The 19654-nt window shown below is 30.7% G+C and overlaps 2 protein-coding genes across 5 annotated transcripts; one reads left to right on the top strand and one right to left on the bottom strand.

Moving 5' to 3' along the window:
* The first annotated feature begins 1525 nt into the window (after positions 1 to 1525).
* Positions 1526 to 9986, top strand: LOC114182709 (golgin candidate 6). Of its 3 annotated transcripts, none has more exons than XM_028069641.1 (20): positions 1526 to 1596; positions 1714 to 1766; positions 1897 to 1946; positions 2506 to 2633; positions 2708 to 2760; positions 3461 to 3607; positions 3747 to 3820; positions 3910 to 3979; positions 4270 to 4323; positions 4449 to 4544; positions 5415 to 5465; positions 5532 to 5618; positions 5705 to 5818; positions 5906 to 5977; positions 6484 to 6669; positions 6821 to 6924; positions 7019 to 7064; positions 7249 to 7314; positions 7939 to 8718; positions 9146 to 9986. In XM_028069641.1, exons 2-20 carry the CDS (start codon positions 1737 to 1739, stop codon positions 9692 to 9694), a joined length of 2757 nt encoding a protein of 918 aa, XP_027925442.1. In that variant the 5' UTR covers positions 1526 to 1596; positions 1714 to 1736; the 3' UTR covers positions 9695 to 9986. The 3 variants fall into 3 exon arrangements, with proteins under 3 accessions (XP_027925442.1, XP_027925444.1, XP_027925443.1); XM_028069643.1 differs by having other exon boundaries at positions 1527 to 1596; positions 7948 to 8718; XM_028069642.1 differs by lacking the exon at positions 1526 to 1596 and having other exon boundaries at positions 1603 to 1766.
* Positions 9987 to 10361: 375 nt separating this feature from the next.
* Positions 10362 to 12964, bottom strand: LOC114182710 (putative glucose-6-phosphate 1-epimerase). Of its 2 annotated transcripts, none has more exons than XM_028069644.1 (9): positions 12740 to 12964; positions 12452 to 12542; positions 12154 to 12228; positions 11961 to 12017; positions 11713 to 11870; positions 11480 to 11611; positions 11272 to 11374; positions 11051 to 11150; positions 10362 to 10959 (listed from the first exon to the last, which is right to left on the bottom strand). In XM_028069644.1, the coding sequence occupies exons 2-9, from the start codon at positions 12527 to 12529 to the stop codon at positions 10742 to 10744; spliced, it is 921 nt and encodes a 306-aa protein (XP_027925445.1). In that variant the 5' UTR covers positions 12530 to 12542; positions 12740 to 12964; the 3' UTR covers positions 10362 to 10741. The 2 variants fall into 2 exon arrangements, with proteins under 2 accessions (XP_027925445.1, XP_027925446.1); XM_028069645.1 differs by having other exon boundaries at positions 12623 to 12915.
* Positions 12965 to 19654: the final 6690 nt, after the last annotated feature.

Raw genomic sequence — 19654 nt, 5'->3', positions numbered from 1 at the left:
ATAATGATCTAACTATAAAATTAAAACTCAAATTAGAAATGTAAACATATCATCTTGATCATCGACCAACAAATATTCACTTTGATAAAATTTAAGTCATTTGTTGAATCATAACACATATGCAACTCAAAAAGTAAAACAACCTAAAAAATGGTAAAGAGTGAATTTACTCTATTATTTACTTGATTCAGATAGAAGTGTAGAGTTTTTCACTATGATCGATTTGATGGTTTAAGAAAAAAGTTAGAAATATGGAGAGAAGTGAAATGAAAAATTTAAAAAGAAATATACAAAGATGACAATGTATATAAAATGAAACTCGATTAATAAAAAAATTATTTATTACTTTAACATTTTATTATTAAAATATTTGAGTGTTACCTTTAAAAAGTATAAATATTTTAGACAACTTTTTAGGTTCTCATAATAATTATATGGTTAATTATGTTTTTAATCCCTACACTATAACACGATTTTGGTTTTAATCCTTATTTTAAAGTCTTCAATGGCTAGTACTAATGGTGTTTCACATTAGCATTCCGTTATGGACACATGAAATTATTTATTCCTCGTATGACATTAATTTCACACATGTGATAAATATGAGAGTTGCAATGCTTATATGTCTACTAATAATCAATTTGAGTGGTGAAAAAAAAAAAGACAATGAAAATTAATTCACTTGATAAAGAAAAAGAAGATGAAGTGGAAAATTAATTAATTTCACACATAATTTACCACATAACGAAATGCTAACGTGATACACTGTTTGCCACATAAAAAAGATTGTTTTCGTTGGCCATCGATGACTGAATCCCTACATTTTTTAAGTAAATAAAAAAACAAAATCAAACTTTAATTTTATTAATATAATAATCAAACTCCATTTTTAAAGACCACTAGTTATTTTCTAGATCTTTATATTAATAGATATATTTTTTGAATTCAACTAATTTCTTATAAAAAAATATATAAAAATGTTTATTTTTAATTATATTTTATAAATATATTTTTAAAATGTAATAATATTTTTTATTTTAATAATTATGTTAGAAAGTGGATACATATGCATATAGATATGTATGTGTTTTTACGGTTATTAATAGTAAGGTCAAAATAAATAAATAAATAAGTCTAAGAATGTAATTAAACCTTAAACTATATAAATAATTTGTAAACATTTCGTTAGTCAAATATATAAATTGATACATTTTTAATATAAAGGAAGAAGATTTTTCAATACTTGAGGTTGAAGAATTCGTAAGCATAATAAAGATGAAATTGATATTTTGTTAATGTTTGTGAAGAAGTATACATATTTATGTGGTAAAACAAAGTACTCATATATTTAATATTTAATATTTTTTGGCAAACTACACATGTAACATGTGAATGAAGTTATGGTGGTGCAGAAAGAAATTTTCCATCATTCATAGTAGCAATCCTGTGGATTTATTTTCCAGAAACGGCCCATAATGAAACCCAAACCAAGAATAGACAAAAAATAAAAATACAAAAATACGAAATCTGCATCGTCGTGTGTATGTGCCTTTGAAATTGAATAGCGTCAAAACAAATCACCAATTCTTAGCTTCGGTACATTTCTTCTCTCACTATTACTTTTAGGGTTCTCAATGATGCAATTGTTTTCTATTGTGATCACTGTGAATTGAATTAGGTTTGTTGCTTTTTCAAATTTGTTTTTGTTTTAAGGATTCTGCGACATTCTGTGATCTATGAGGATGGATTTGATGTCTGGTTATAAGGTATGATTTGATCTTGAGTGGTCTTTTGAATTTACAAATTTTTTAGTTCGAGATAACGACAGCGTGCAAGCCGAGCTCATGGTGATTTATCTCTGTTTAGACATTAATGAATTTGGTAATTATTGTGCAGGGGGTTGTTGGGCTTCTTGTTGGCAACGAGAATTCTTCAAACGAAGATAGGTATTTTTCTTTTTTTCTGTAAATGTTCTAAAAACTGTTTTGCTGTGTTATGCACAGCTCTGCTTGTCTGTTTCCTGCGGCGTTCTTGAGCAAATGTAATTGGGGATTTTCTGCAAGCATCATGTTCTGTTGGTTGATCGGTTCTTGTGCTTACTAGTAACTGACTTCTGCTGAGTAAGGGGTCCTGAAGAATATTCATCATTTTCATAAAAAAATATTTTTTTATGACATTCTTGATGTAGTTGTTTAACTGATTATTATTATGGGTTATAGACGTTTTTTCAGATAGATATCATTGATTCTTGCTCGTGGTTGCTGGATAATCTACATTATTGTTTGTTGAAATTGAAGTTCTTTGCTAGTTGACTTATATCTGCTGCCTTCCTTTTTGTTTTCTTTAGGTTAAATATATCATTTCTGACTATTTAAAATATCAAACTTTGTTTCTTTAATTCATTTTATAGTTTTCAATTATGATAGTGCGGAATATCATTTTAGCCTGATTTTGATCTTACTATTATACTTAGTGTCATACATTTTCTTTGTCTTATTTGAATAGATATGTTGAGCGCTTGCTTGACCGGATAAGCAATGGTAAATTACCAGACGACAGAAGAAATGCTATTGCTGAGCTTCAGGGTGTTGTCTTAGAAAATGAAGCTTTTCAGTTAGCATTTGGGGCAATGGGTACGTCCTATCTCTCAACCAGTTTTAGGTTTTTCACCCTCTCCTCTGTTTTAATAGGTTTGATATATTTGCAGGCTTTCCTATAATGCTAAGTGTCTTAAAGGAAGAACGTGATGATGTTGAGATGGTGACACAACTTCTTCCCTATCATGTCTACTTTCTATTGTTTTTCCTGTTTCTTTTTGGCACTAAAGGATGCAGATCATGAAGTTCACTTTTGTAAGGAAGACAATATGGAAAAAGAAAAAAAAACTATAAAAGTTAAAGTGTGATGTTATTTCAACAGTTCGATTATTAAACTCTCAAGTCTTTACTTATGTCAAATGTTAAATTCATCTGTCATATGTAAAGGAACTTCCTAGCTCATACTTTTTTGTGTTAAGCGTAGAACTTCTTCACTCAGATGAATTGTGAAAATTTCTATGAATCAATGTTCTGAAATTTATTCTAGTCAACCACACCCATGGGTTCTATGATGTTCTATTGAGCTTTAGCATTTATTGCTTTTTTCTAGGATTTTTTCATATTTGAAGATATATATATATATATATATATATATATATGTGTATGTATATGTATGTATGTATGTACTTACTCTGTTGTGGTATCATGTACTGGCTGTGCTAATCTCATTAATGATGGATACATTTAGTTAGATTGTGAAGGTTCTTGATTCTGGTTATTGAATCAAAAACTGTTACTCTTGCTACCGTCTCTTGTTTCTCAGTCCTTCAATTGTTGAGGGATTTTTTCCCTTTAGATTAGTAACATTTGCTTTAATATATCAAGTCCCAACAATGTGTTAATTGGAAAGTGTATTCCAACAGGTTCGTGGTGCCCTGGAAACTCTTGTAAGTGCATTGACGCCTATTAATCATGCAAAAGGATCAAGTAATGAAGTTCAGCCAGCTTTGATGAACACTGATTTGCTTTCTAGAGAAGCAGACTGTATCTCTCTTCTCTTAAGTTTGTTGGTAAGGATTTCTTTTCTAGAATCAAGGGATGTGTTCTCAGTTATATCACTGAAAGTTTCCTTGATATCTGGACGTATGTATATAAATTGAAATTTTCTCTTAGTTTTTTTTTTTTTTGCTTTTGGGTGTACTTTGATAGGAAGAAGATGATTTCTATGTACGGTATTACACTCTGCAAATTTTGACTGCCCTTCTCACCAATTCTCCACAGAGGTATTGGCTTTATAGCTTCCATTTTGGTTTAATTTCAAAGAATTGATAAATCATCTAGCTCAATGCACCCTTGCTGGCTTCATCTCCAGGTTACAGGAAGCAATATTGACTATCCCTCGCGGTATAACTCGACTAATGGACATGCTTATGGATCGTGAGGTACAAGACTTTAAAGTTCTAATAATTTTAGTAACCTTTTCAGACTTAATTGTTGTTTTTGGTCATATGTCTGCACTAAATATGTTTGTTTAACATATTCACTGATAATTAATTGATGGTGCAATCTGTTTGCTTAAATTCTCAAAATGTACTGTAGGAAATCATCTGATAGTTTTGTTTGCTACTCTTTTATTTTAAGAGAAAGCCCTTTAAATACTAATTCTGTTCAAGAATATTGATGCCTGGGACTATTGTTTATACTGGGAAAGTGATCAAGGTTTACCTTCTAGGTAATAAGGAACGAGGCATTGTTGCTTCTCACTCATCTGACCCGCGAAGCTGAGGTAACTCTTTTTTCTCTAATAGTACTTTTATGCCCATTTCAGTTTCTTTTTTTTTTTTTCCTTTTAAAACTTGTTTCTTATTGAATAGTTGATGTGTGTCATCTAAATAAATTTAATGATTATAGGAGATTCAAAAGATTGTCGTCTTTGAAGGTGCATTTGAGAAGATTTTCAGTATCATAAGAGAGGAGGGAAATTCAGATGGTGGGGTTGTAGTACAGGTGATAAATGATTACTTTGACTGTACTTTATTTAACTTGCTGTATGACCTACACGATGTATGATATTAATGCATGATTATTGAACATGCACTTATATTTTTTTTTTCTTTTGGTAAAATCCTTTTTTACATAAATATAAAAAGTGAGCATACTTGCTCCTGCTTCTAAATATTGAGTCAATAGTTCTTAGAAGGTGGACTATAATCTAACTAAATCTCATAAAACTAGCTTGTAAGGTGAGATTTTGTCTCACTTACATACTTTAATTTGACCATTTCCTTAGTTAATGTGAGATTCTAACACACTATCTTAATTCAAGGAATGAACATCTCGAGCATGTAATTAGATATTTGTAGGTGATCACTTAGCGATTCGATAATAGGTGAACACGATAGGCCAAACAAACCTTGATACCATCTTAGATAGTAGACTTTAACTTCAACTCAATCTTACGAAATTAGTTTGTAAAATGAAGTTTGCATACACTTACAAACTATGGTTTTGCTATATACCTAGTCAATGTGGGAGTTTCAACAATAGTGTTTGAAGGCCACTTGCCAAAAATAATTTTTATAGACTGTTTTTGGTTTCCATCACTTGATTACATTTTCAGATTCTTTTTTGAGTAACCACATTTTCAGATTTAGATATGGTAAAATAAATCACATAAACAAAAAAGGCAAAACCAAAATGTAGTCAAAATTGTATTATTTGTCATCTTGTGTTGTTTGTACAAGGCACTGAAATTCCCTTGCAATTTTGACCAAACTTTTTTATCTAAATATAATTCTTATTCATGTATGTATTTTGAACATGGTTCAGCTTTATATTGCTTTTGGTCTAGATATTTATTCTTAAATTTCTGTGCAGGATTGTCTTGAATTGTTGAACAATTTGCTACGTAGCAATGCATCTAATCAGGTTTGTTCTTGTACTGTGTTTATCCAGTGCTAAAGCTGGTTCTAATTTCAACTCTGTATGGTTCAGGTGCTACTAAGAGAGACTGTAGGACTTGACTCATTGGTATTGATTTTGAAACTGAGAGGAAGTAGTTTCACTTTTAATCAACAAAAGGTTAGATTCTTTCAATTTTTCACTTTAGTTCATGCTGTTGGTGAACCCTTATAGCTAACTCTTTCTTATAAATACCATGCCAGTAGACAATCAATCTACTAAGTGCATTAGAAACCATTAAATTGTTACTAAAGGGAGGTTCTGAGTCTGATCCTGGGAAAGATATGAATAAACAGGCAAATAAAACTACTCTGGTTCAGGTTTGTCGTGAACTTAGTCTTTTGTGATGCTTGCATAAAATAGCAATCTGGTGATCTTACTCTGCAGTTTTTATGGATTTGTTGTAGAAAAAAGTATTGGAACATTTGTTAATATTAGGTGTTGAAAGCCAATGGGTACCTGTTGCCATTCGCTGTGCGGTAAGATAACTTGCCTTTCTCACGTACAATGCTTTGATGTATTTATTTCTAACATAAAAAAGTTGTGGTAAATAATACACAAACACAAACTGAAATTTCTCTTCATGCTTTCATTATCTTTCGTTCCTTACATTACTTGTGACATCTAGACGTGGTTGTATATCGATTAGATGATATAAGTAATGAGAAAGTGATATTATGCTTGTATTTGGCAATAGTTGTTGTTCAATAGACATTTGTAAAATTAAGTAAAAAGCTAGTCTTGTTGTCAAGGAATCAGTTGAACTTGGAGCAGTGTTACTTGCTAATCGGTCCATGCATGATGCATCCACCTCACTTTTTGATTCACATATAGTTAAAAGTACATTTCCTTTTTTGTTTTAGTAATTGTTCCATTTCCATTTTAGTTGTGGCATTGCTATTTTTTTGTTCTTAAAATTCTTAGTTTGTGAGAATTGTTTCTGTTTGAAAAAGGATGCTTGGTTTTATACTGCTATCTTTATCAGGCAATGCAATGCATTGGTGATTTGATTGTTGGAGATTCAAAGAATCGCAATCTTCTTGCTGGCAAAGTTCTTGGAGAGGAGCCCCAAGTTGAACCTGCTCTGAACTCTATACTTAGAATCCTTTTGAGAACTTCTAACATGCAAGAGTTCATAGCTGCTGATTATATTTTAAAAAGCTTTTGTGAGGTTGGTTGTGCATATTTCTTTGTTGATTTATGGCATATAAATTTTCTCATCACCACATCCCAGTTAATAAATTTTGACTGAGGTGTGTTTATGCATTTCATTACATACTTATTTTTTCTGCTCCTCCCTTGATTAACCTTATCTAAAACAGAAAAATGCGGATGGTCAATCAATGCTGGCATCTACATTAATTCCACAGCCATATTCAACGAACCATGCATTTCTTGAGGAGGATGTCAGTATGTCTTTTGGCAGGTTTGTTTTGTTGGTGGTGCATTAGTGACTCCCTTGCCTTTTGATAATGTGCTGTCTTCAATCAGCTTAAAGATTGTTGACTGTTCCTTTTCAGCATGCTATTACAGGGTCTTACTTTGGGTGAAAATGGTGATCTTGAGGTATGTGATATGCGTGTGACTACCTATTTGACATGTGTGTCTATTTCAAATTATATTTTTCCTTGCGTGCTAATTCCATCGGGTGGAAATTCTAATAACCTATGGAATTTTTATTTGTACCATGGAAGGAAGTTTTTGTGACATTTTACCATGATAATTATCTGACATTGTATTAAAAATGTAGATTTCTTGCCGAGCTGCTAGTGTTTTATCTCATATATTGAAGGACCATCTCCAATGCAAGGAAAAGGTATGCCAATATTTCCCACTTGATGTATTTTGAGCTATATTTTGCTGCTTGTTATAGCAGAGTTGAAGACTTCAGTCGGGATTAATCTTTATGCATAAATGACGAGTTATATAGCTGAAAAAATTATCTTAAAGAATCAAAGTGGTACACTCACTTATTTTTTGGCTATCAAATTTAAGTTTCCCAAAACCCCCCCAATAGTTTGCTTTTACTATCTATTGAAAAGAGAGGAGAAAATTATCTAAACCACAGATCCTTCTCTTGCCTCCACCTCTTTAAGAAGTTATTATACCCTTTAACAAGATTAGATGACTAAAGAGTAAAAGGAATTGTACAAATAAACTAAACCGTATGTGTTCAAAGTTGATAATCTATTTGACATGCAATAGCTTATTCAAAATTGAGAAATTAACATGTTTTATTCTTTAGCATATTGCTAATAGGGAGATTGTGTGTGGAATGCATACATTCAACTTGTAAATGCTTTTTATGCATGTACGATCAGAAGTTTGTGGCATGGACTACTCGAAACGTTTGTTTGTGCTAGTTTTTGGTTTTTCTAGATTTGTGTATGTATGAACTGAGATTTAAAAAATAATGTTTTGCGAAATCTTACAAGAGTAGTTGTTGCAGGTTTTACAAATAGATATTGAGGCAGCACCCATGCAATCTTTAGGAGCTCCAGAGCCACTAATGCATCGAATGGTGAAATATTTGGCTATTGCTTCATCTATGAAATCTCAAGTTGGAAAGTTTAGTACATCAGAAAATTCTTATGTTCAGGCCATTATCTTGAAATTACTGATTACCTGGCTAGCAGATTGCCCCAGTGCAGTGCAATGCTTCCTAGATGCACGCCCCCACCTTACTTATCTTCTTGAGCTGGTATCAAATTTGTCTGAAACAGTGTGTATAAGGGGTTTTGCAGCTGTAGTCTTGGGTGAATGCGTGATATATAACAAATCCACTGAGAGTGGAAAAGATGCATTTGCAATTGTTGATGCAATAAGTCAGAAAATTGGGCTTAGTTCATACTTTTTAAAATTTGATGAGATGCAGAAAAGTTCAATTTTTGTCAGTGTGAAGTCATCCCTTACCTACCAATCATTTACTAGATCTTCAACATCTAGCATGGTAGATATTGAAGATGTAGATGACAATGATTTGTCAGAAAAGAAAAATCTGGACCATCCAATTCTCTCTTCAATCTTGGATTCCAACTTTGTGAACCTTGTTAAAAGTTTAGAGGCAGATATAAGAGAACAGATTGTGGAGGTTTTTAGTCGTCCAAAAATGAAGGTGGCCGTAGTGCCAGCAGAGTTAGAGCAAAGAAGCGGTGAAAGTGATGCCGAGTACATAAAGCGGCTGAAGTCTTTTGTTGAGAAACAGTGCTCTGAGATACAGGTGAGTCATGAATCTGTTTTTTCTAGGTACTCTACCTGACTTCAATTTGGAAGATGCAGGTTGAATGTACTAAAATATGCCTTCATATTCCATTTGCTAAAATGAGATTCTGGAATTAGTTTTAAATGGTATGCACATGATAATATTACCAAGAACATTCTTGTTATGTGTTTACTATACTATATACTGGAGCCAGCATACATCTTTGAATTTTTTCAGCTTGTCAAGTTTTATGATGGTTTTCACATTAGTCCATAACATTATGGACTAATAATAACTTGGTGTGTTAATAATGATTTCTTTGACATGTTCCTGCGTTGAATAAGAGTGAGATATCGTTGCATTAGGAAGTATGTAGGATGCAGGAGGCAATGCACTTGCCTCCTTATGTGTCTGATTGGTGATAGTTTTTATGTCATCATCTCAGGATCTTGTTCTTCGAAATGCTACTCTGGCTGAGGACCTGGCTAAGACAGGCAGTACTTTGCAGCCTGAGCAAAAGGGGAGTGGGGGCTCAGACAGAATCCAAATAGAGACACTCCGTAGAGATCTCCAAGAAGCATCTCAAAGATTGGAGAAGCTCAAGGAAGAAAGGGCCAAAGTTGAATCAGAGGCGATACATTATCGGAACTTAGCTGGAAAGACAGAAGCTGATCTAAGGAGTCTGTCCGATGCCTACAATAGTCTTGAGCAGGCTAACTTGCAATTGGAGAATGAGGTGAAAGCACTGAAGAGAGAAGGACACTCAACATTCCCGGATGTGGAAGCAATAAAATCTGAGGCCAGGGAAGAAGCTCAGAAGGAAAGCGAGGCTGAACTGAATGATCTTCTTGTATGCCTCGGGCAAGAACAAAGCAAGGTAGACAAACTTAGTGCAAGATTGCTGGAGTTGGGTGAGGATGTTGACAAACTACTTGAAGGCATTGGTGATGAAGCAGGGGCCGCTGGCGATGAAGATGATGAAGACGATGAATAATACATTTTTATCTCTTCCTCACTTCATACATTTTATGTTGAATTGTACAGTCTAACTCAAAATATGAAGAACGGTTCGTTGCTTATATTCCACCATAGTTGGATTTTAAATTATGATTCGTCGAGGACCTGTTTCTTGCTGGTTTATTTTGTTATATTCAGGGGTGATTAAATTGTCTCTTCATTTTCTTTACTCTCTTTTACAGTGTAAACGTATTCAATTTGTGAGAAATCATTTGGAGGACAATATTTGTATTCTTCTAATATATTTATGAGGACTCTGTTGTACAGTATGTATTTTCTTAGAAGGTACTATGTACGCCAAAATTATTTTCTAAAATTATATAAACTTCTGTGGAATGTTTCCCAAGAAAGTTCTCAAGAAATAGGTCCAAGCACAAAAATAACTCAACTGGGAAGTCAATTCTTTTATAGCAACTTCCAAACCCTAAAATTAACTGTTTTTCTGTGAGATTGTAGTCCATTATTACTGTGAGATTGCAGTCCATTATATAAACTTGTGAAATGTTTCCCAAGAAAGTTCCCAAGAAATAGGTCCAAGCACAAAAATAACTCAACTGGGATGTCATAATTCTTTTATAGCAACATCCAAACCCTAAAATTAACTGTTTTTCCGTGAGATTGTAGTCCATTATTACGCAGAGAGGTTATTGACAACATATCAGCAATTCCATCATATTTTATAATACGTTTGACTCCGAACTACTAGATCTTATCAGTGTGTACTACATGGAGAGATGAAGTAATACAATACAATATGTTCGTAATCACAGGGCATTAAAATTTATAGATTCTCCCAACAAAAGTTGCATCTTCCTTTTTCATGAAGTTCAGTGATGGCCGAGAAAGTCAGGAAGGTTGATCGTGAACTCTGGGCATGGTAATAATGGCCTACATCGAAATGCATCTAGGAGTAGATTGTCTTGACAAGGATTTTCAACAAAAAGTTGTTTCTCTGTGTAGTCTTATCATTGCTCAATAAAGACATGTCAGCAAGATAATCTACAAGATGAGTGCATCGACAAAGTCAATGAAAGCCATAAAGAACCTTCCGAGGATCCAATTGTCCACTGCAATAGCTTGATGAAACAGTAGAGAGTTCCTGATATCCCATCCACTCTTCTGAGGGCTTCAAGAAAACAGGAGTTTCAATAGCTGCAGAACTCACACATATCATCATCTTGTAATCATCATCTCCCAAATCAGGGATTGCCTTGGCCTTCTTGGCCCAGGGATTCCACACCACTGCACTCTCATCATAATCACAACAGATCAGAAATGTAAATGTGAATGCCAAATAGATTCATACAATGCCATGCAAAAAAGTCTTAACTACCTGCATCTGGCATTCCTTTCTTCTGGAGTACAAAAGTTCTTTTCTTCTCATGGTCTATGATGGCAATTTTATTTGGACTGTGCAAGTACACTCTGTCAATCTACAAAGGTAACCAAACCACACTTGTTCTTAGAAACCTCTTGAACAAAACATGATTAGGTATCTCACAAATATTCCAAAAAAATGAGAAAATTTATGAGCAGAAGATGAAGCTATTATACCTCACCATCAAATGTAAGTGCATCAGCCTGTTCTGTGAACCGTGATCTGTTCATCAGATTGTCAAAGTAATCAAGTGTCTCCAACCCCTCAATACGCACTTCACTGCAAATTCATTCAACCTCTCTTAGACTCATAGTTAAGCCAGATATGATGAATTGGAACAATCTATATCAGAATTAGCAATTAATGTATATGTAAGATGCACACCTAATATCTGATCCTGATAAATAGTTGCGTAGAGCAAAGGAGAAAGAAAAGGCTTTGTTATCTGTGTTTCTAACTCGTGGAATCAGAATTAGCTTGTCAGCACTGAGAGAGATGCGAAGCCGGAACTCAAAACTGCAGAAGCAGCCACACAAGTTAGACATTTTTGCTGGTTCCATTCAGCAGAACTTCATCTTTTTTAAACACAGTTTGATTGAATCCATATATACATGTACCTGTGGGGTGTCTTTAAATCAACTTTTGTTGACTTCAATATTAGATCCACTGACGAGTGATTGTCTAAGGGAGGAGGAAGAGGTGAAGAATCCCTATCCAATGACCACATCCTGTTTCTTGCAAATCCATGTTGTTCAAGTGAACCAAGATCACCAAACTGAAACAGAAATAGCATTGAAAATGTTGGATTTCACAGCAACACAAGCCAATGATGTTTTCACCACCAGTGTGATGAACTGAGACTAACCCTTGCAAAACAAGCTGATATCCCTCCTCTGATTGCTTTATGCTGTTTCCAGTTAGCCTGTTCAGTAGAAAATCACCATAAAAGACAGTAATGAGAATTAAGAAGAAACTTGATCCTCAAATAAGATTCAAGGTTGGCAATAATGAAATAGAGAAACATGAATTCAACTTTAAGCACTAATACTATATATTACCTTACTGCTCATAAACAGAAGTTCTTCCTTCCTGTGATTCTTCCAAGAAACAACTTGTCCTCCATACAGAAGCACCTGAAATAATATATTCATGAACTGTTACATGAAATTACCACTTCCATATAAATATTTTCAAAAAAACCATGGCTGATTTGTATCTAACTTCAAAAGTTGATAATAAGCCACACAGTTCATAACTATAAGCATAAAGTATCATGAAGGCAAAATTCCATTTTCCTGCAACAAAATAGAACCTTTAGATCATAGTTACAACAGAAACAAAAAAGATGAAACAAACCTCAGCTGATGAACCTTTTGGCTCAGTCAATATAATCCTTGGCAATCCATCTCTGTCATGAAATATATTCAACGGCATCTGTGTTGGCTTACTGCAACCAAAACCAGAAACACACTTCAGTTTCATCTCCATTCCACCCACCACACACAAGCAAAAAAGACATATTATTACACAAAGGATTGATCTTTGTGAACCCTTTTGCAACACAAAAAGACCCTTCAGAAAAATGGACGAGATTTTCAGTTTCCAAGGAGAAGAAAGCACAAGGAATAAGAAAGACACAAGCACCTATTGAGTCCAATGAAAAAAGGGTTAAGCTTTCTTTGTTGGCGGCTATCTTTCACTACAATATTATTAAAAGTGTGTGTCAGTTTAGAGTTCCAAGAGACAGAGGCAATAACTCTGCGTTTCTTTGTTAGATCTTTAATGTTATGAATATATATATAAGATTATGATGTTTATGAAAGCGTGAAGGAGAAAAGAGTGAAGCTGGTTAACGTTGAAGTTGGAGAATATCCAACAGAAATCAACCGTTAGCATCGGATTCTCTGTTGCTTTTGTCTTTTTCAAAGGTAACTATCTGAAATGTTGTGTTCTGGTTGGTCCACCTTGTACACGTGACCAATACCTGTGCCATGTTATTAAAGTATAAAAAAAGAAAATACTATACTATATCATAATATGAACTATGAACGGTGCTGCAAATCGCATAAAGTTGACCAAAATCAAATTGATGATCATATTGAAATTGAGTTTGGTGTTTCTGATATGTTTCTGTTCAGTGGGACTTTACTGTCTTCAATATTTCCATACACAAATGAATGAAATGAGATGATGACTCACATTGTAGAAATTATTGGGAATGATAATCACAATTTTTCAGTCATTAATTTAAGTTAGTGGTTTTGGAATGTGTTGAGTTCATAACTAAATATGGTGACAATCGATACAAATAAATGTTTTGAGTAACTCTTTGAATTGTATGAATCTCATTGCTGTTTTTTTAAGAAATGTTTGAGTAATTCTTATGCTATAAATAAAAGTTCTTTTTTATATATAATTTACATGAATCTAAAATTCTAAGTTTTTTATTAAATAAATATAAAAGGTTAAATATTATTAAAGAAAAAATAAATAAAAAATTTATAAATTTATTGCGTTAAAATTTTAAATTAAAAATAATATCAATTTTTTTATGTAAATTCAACTTGTGTTTTATTATGTTTTATTAGTATTGTTTCTAACGGATGAATCTTTCCTCAAATATTAAACAATAGTTTATAAGAGAGAAAAAAAAAAAACACACCAATATAAAAATATGTGCAAAAGTTATTATTCTTTTATAATTTTTTGAATAAAAGATTGAGTTCCATAGTAATATAATATGATCAAATGTTTCTTTTCTACGTGTGTTTGAATCGGTAAGAAATTGTATAAGGTTAATTATGTTTGTAGTATTTTAAATTTGACTAATTTTTTAGTTTTTGTAAAATATTTTTTTATAAGTTTCTGGATTTTGTAAATGTTTTTTTCTTTTCTTGACGTTACAATTGTTTTCCTTGAAATAATGTCCTGAATTTTATTTATTTTTTATTTTTTTACGGAATCATCTTTTCATTATTTTTGTTAAACAAATAATTGTCATGACGAGAATTTATTTTTTCTTCTAAAATTTGAAATTAAAAGATGCAACTTTTAATTTAGAGATTGAAAGGAAAAAAGAAAGACACTAAAAATTAAAATTACACATATTATATTGTAAATAATTATATGAATGATAATATAAAAAATATAATCTGTCACTTATTTAAAGACAAATTATAGATATAACAAAACATTTTATAACTATAATACAAATTTATACAGTTGGCATTACAATAAAGAAATGTGACAAGGATAATTGATGTGATAATATATAAATAAAAATATAAGAAAAAAAGTATTATATGATTAAATAAGGTAATTCACTTTTATATACAAAGTCTTTATACATTTATATCACAATTACAATTATTTTAGAAATTTCATAATTATTTTAATATTTTACTATCATATACCATCAAATTTTACAAAATGAAATGGTTAATATATATATATATATATATATATATATATATATATATTCTTTTATTTAGTCATTAGGTTCAATTTTAAAAGTTGATATAACGTTTATTTAATATTTAATTTAAAACCCTTTATAAAATTTGTCATTAATTTAAAATCATTTTTTTTAAATTTTTAAATTTTTAAAAATTTAACACACAGAAGTAATTATTATTTATAATTTAAATATATAATCATAGAAAATAAAATTATTTAATTTTTTGAAAATATAATTTTGTTTTTGATTAAAATCTACAAAATTATATAATTGTTTAAAAACGTATTATATTCCCATCAAAAATCGAAAGGTAATCAATTCACGTTTTTAAAAAGAAAAAAAATTGAAGATCAATTTTATCCGTAAGAAAATACAAAGATATTAAATACCTTTGACTCTATAAACTTAAAGTACATTATTTTCTCAATTTTGTTATCATGTGATGGCGATTGCTTCCTCTTTAGAACATTTTCCGATACAATAATTTAATTTAATTGTTTAATTCTCTTTTTACAGAATCTTTTGTCACTGTGTAATATTTAAAAAATACCCATCTAGTTTAATTAAAGTATTAAAATCTTGAATTTTTAGTTTTATACAATTAAACATTTTGTTTCATCTCTCGAACCATGAAAAAAGCTACATCAAACTTAAAAAAAAAAGGTTAATATTGAAAAATAGATATATTTTTATACAGAGAAATATTTGGGTTTGTGATCACAGCTATGCTAGGAATAGAAGTTGCTTTCTATCTACGCGGATTTGAGTGGACACAAGAAAATCCAGAAACAAACAAATCCGATGTGGGCCTAACCCATCTTAACACATCCCTATTTGCCGCACAGACCTAACCCTAAACCTAAACCTAATCTAACTCTAACCCTATCCTTACATGCCAATCAAAGATCACTACACTTTTTAATCAATCTCTGAATCTATAACCCAAACCCCACACAATTCAATTGATGTAGACTTTTAATTTAATCAAGTTCAATTCAAATCATTCGACTAATTGTATTTTCAAATTTAATAAATTTATGTAAAAAATTAATTCCAATTATGATCTAGTTCACTTGTAATTAAATATAAACAATAGTCGTGCTTTTTACATAAATTTGGACTGTTACACTTTTAAGTAGAATTAATTGTGCTCTGATTAATGGTTATAATATTTTGTCTAGTGTTAATGTTCGATCGTAATAATTGGTATCAAAGTTAAGGTCAAAAGTTTGATTCTGGTGAACAATTGTTAAGGGTTTGGTCTAGTCGTTGTCGATCGGTATACATTCCAAGTAGGGTTAAATATATTTTTGGTCCCTCAACTTCCAGTGAATTTTGAAATTATTCAATTTCAAAACTTTTGACCAATTTAGTCATTCATCTTCGAAATACGTGGATTTAGTCCTTTTAATCAAATTTGTTAAGTTTATTTGATGTTTCGTATGCATTTCAGAATTGTATTTGAGTTGTTGATACTATTTGACACATTTTTGCTTTAATGTTAAGTCAAATACTATTATGAAACGCGTTTGAAATGTCAAATAAACTTAACAAAATTTGATTAAAAGAACTAAATCCATGTATTTCGAAAGATGAATGACTAAATTGATCTAAAATTTTGAAATAGACTAATTCCAAAATTCACTAAAAGTTAAAGAACCAAAAATATATTTAACCCTTTCAAAGTATTGTTTATTTTGAAACGTATACTCTATTATGCTTTTATCCTTATAAAATGTTTCAAAGAATGAAAAAAGAAAGAAATATTTAAATCGTTTTTTCCTCAATTTTTTCTAAACGATGTAAAATTATTGACCGTCATAGGAAATTTGTTATAATTTTACTCTAATCCAATCTAACAAACACTTTATTACTAATCTATGATTTGTTTGTGGACAAGTTTGCTGAAGATTTTTGGTTGTATTATAGTATTACATACAAGGGGCGGTGATGAAGTGACCGAAGCATGTTAATTATAGCTTCATACAAAAGTTGGTCAATTTCATGCTACACAAACTTTCTTAAAAAGTAGAACACTACTCGTGCTGCCTTTAACAAACCACCACAACTTGCACACTAAATTTTAGGGTAATGTTTAAGGCCCATTCAAATGCTAGAATATCGAGGAGTTTAGATTTTCTATTGATTCTTTTGATGTTATCTTCTGTTGAACATTAAAATACACACTGTATTTAAATGCTGGAATATTGAGAGGTGCAAAATGGAAAACCTAAAACACTTCAGATTACTCGTGTTACTTTTGTTTTACATTTCATCACCACAACATTAGATTAGATGTGGTTTCAACCTATTTTTGTTTTAAGAAAAAAACTTTTTAAACCACTTGTACCCGGTTGACAATTCACTTTTAAAAATATTTTGATCATTAAGAAAAAATTAATTTTTATATTTGTTATTGTTCTTTTTTTCTTTTTACCTAGGTTCTTGCACTAATAAAAAATTTCATATTATATAGGATTTTCTTTTGCAAATTTGTTAAAAAAGTTTGTAATAAATTTTTTTTTCTAGGAATCTTGATTGACAAGTAATTTTTTGTGAATAATTATTTTCTACAAATTATAAAATTCGCAAATATTTCTTACAAAATTTGTTGTGAAAAGTATTTTATATAGAATATTTTACAAAAAAATTTACAGTATTTTTTTATAAATTGTTTTTCATAACAAAATTTATAAATATTTCTTAAAAAAAATTCAAAATAAAATTTGCAGAGTTTTTTTAGTAGTGTTGCTTTATGTGAATATTAATTGTATATGAGATTTCATTCATTGCATCTTCTATGTTCAAACTGGTTTTGCATTTATAAATTTTGTAGTTTATTGGGACTAGAAAAAGCGATATAACATAATTTTTTATTACGAAATTGACCTACAATGTGATAAGGCTATAGATTCTATTATAGCATTAATGTTTAAGCTAGGTTATTGAATGAGAGGAAATTTATATTATATGGTCATCTGAAAAGTTTATTTAAGGTAAGATAATTTCTATTAGACATAGGCTTTCAACAATAGTTAAAAAAAATAAAAAGAATAAAAAAATTATAACTTCTTTTCTAAAGTATAAAGATCAAACAAAATCAAAATTCCGGATAAATTTCAAAATCACATTATAGAGGGAAAAAAATCCATGTGCCATGCATAGAGTAAGTAATAAATATGAATGTTTTAAACATTTAACTTATATAATTCATAACCGCACAATAAATATAATTAATTCTTGATTGTTGTTTTCTGTATAACGATACATTCAATGAAAAACTACATTGAAATAAAAACAAGTGAAGTAATATTAACTTATCATATTTCAAATTGTCAAATTTGTATAAAATGTTGTCGATCTTTTTATCTATTTTTATGAAAAAATGGATTTGGATCCAAAATCTAATCTAATTATTTGAATCCAAAATAAGCGTGGATTAAATCATTAAAAATTCAATCCATGATCATCCCTATATATAGGTGTATTTGATATAAGAGTTTTGATTTAAACTAATAAAGTTTTATTGACACCAAATGTACAACCTCCAATATTTGAGTGACGATATTAATGACATATAATATAAATAATAAATTACTCATCATCAATTAAAATTAATTTATTGATGGAATTAAAATAAAAAATATTGAATTCTCTATTAATTTTTTTTCTGTTGTTTTTATGCTATGCCTTCAAAATGTAGTAATGATTATTAATTTTAAAATTTTTAAATATATTAAAATTATGTTTAAAATATTAAAATAATGTATTTTTAATATTCGGTATAAATCAATAGAAAAATCGAACTCTACAAAACGACATACGTCTTCCACTTAACAAATGATATATGTTATATAATAATGATGTAAACTTAATTGAATGATTTTTTTTTTCGAAATTAAAATTATTTAAAATAGTAAAAGAAAAGCCGTCAAACCTATCATTTATAAAAAGATGTGCAAATACAATCATCTATCATTTATTTAATAATAATAATAATAATAATCACAAATTATAAACACCCGTTTCCCTATTGAGTATCACTAATCACTAGCTAAAACCTCATCAAATTCGAACAAATATCATTAACTAAATCGAGAAACAATATAGGCAATCATAAAATTGAGTTCATGCACGTAACTCCAAGATTCACCAACAATTCACCATTTCAAGTTCCTACGAAATGTTCGTCCTTTTGAGTTTATCACAAAAGCAAATGAAATGGGACATTAAAATCTTCCATAGATATCATCATTACCTAGTGATGAATAATTTGTGTTATTTACGTGATTTATAGCCAACAACACAAAGGAATATGTATGGGAGAGAAAAAAAAAATGAATGCATAAGGACAACAAAAAGATTCCTATTTAGTGACGCATTTGAAGGAATGAAAACTGTTGAAACATGGGCCACAAATTAAAGTAGGGTTGCTCATTACCATTATTCTCAAACAATAATTCATGGAAAAGTGAGTTTAAGACGGTGATGCCTCTTGTTTTATACAAAAAGGATAATAAAAAAAAATCAATAGCTTTATATTAAAAGCAATGGTTCCAAATCAAAAATGGAGGATAGAGATCATTGTGTGCAATTCATATATAATTATATTTCTTTCAGCAGTGGGTGCAGAAAGAAAAAAAAAAAATCTTATCTTTGGGCCCAACAATATGATTGCTGAATTTCTTTTTGCACTCATTTTTCCTCTTACACTATTTTTTTTGGGCTTTTAGTATTTTTTTTTTTGTAAAATTCATTTCAAACATATATTGCAGAAGGAAAATAATATTTTGACAAAGTTTGATTAGACAAGTTTTGATTGTAAGGCCCATTAAAATCAGTTTCTCTTTTCTGCCCTAATGTGTAAGGGCTGGCCTTAATCTTTTGGGCTTAAGGGCTGGCCCATAGGGTGCAAAAGCCCTAAAGCTGTTAGGGTTCCCTTGTTAGTCTCACTTTTGCAAATTCGTACCTAAACACTGCCCCTTCTGTTTCAGAGCTCTGCTAGGGTTAGTCATCACCCTTTCCGAGCGAACTTCAACTTCTCCACTCCATGTAAGTTATTTGCGAGCTCGTTGTAGCTTCCACTAACTCTTCTGTGGTGT

This window comes from Vigna unguiculata, chromosome 4 (assembly GCF_004118075.2).
Source record: "Vigna unguiculata cultivar IT97K-499-35 chromosome 4, ASM411807v1, whole genome shotgun sequence".
In the NCBI taxonomy this organism is placed as follows: Eukaryota; Viridiplantae; Streptophyta; class Magnoliopsida; order Fabales; family Fabaceae; genus Vigna; species Vigna unguiculata.
Note: the sequence above shows the minus strand (reverse complement) of the source record. Positions and strands in the feature narration are given on the sequence as shown.

Bases quoted from the DNA above. Each gene is read 5' to 3' on its own strand.
- LOC114182710 (XM_028069644.1), bottom strand. From the start codon at position 12,529: ATGCCGTTGAATATATTTCATGACAGAGATGGATTGCCAAGGATTATA. The intron at 12,018-12,153 runs GTAATATATAGT...TCTACTGAACAG, and splicing joins TTCTGTTTATGAGCAGTAAG to GCTAACTGGAAACAGCATAA. The intron at 10,960-11,050 runs GTAGTTAAGACT...ATGAGAGTGCAG, and splicing joins GAAAGGAATGCCAGATGCAG to TGGTGTGGAATCCCTGGGCC.
- LOC114182709 (XM_028069641.1), top strand. From the start codon at position 1,737: ATGAGGATGGATTTGATGTCTGGTTATAAG. The intron at 1,947-2,505 runs GTATTTTTCTTT...TTATTTGAATAG, and splicing joins AATTCTTCAAACGAAGATAG to ATATGTTGAGCGCTTGCTTG. The intron at 4,545-5,414 runs GTGATAAATGAT...ATTTCTGTGCAG, and splicing joins ATGGTGGGGTTGTAGTACAG to GATTGTCTTGAATTGTTGAA.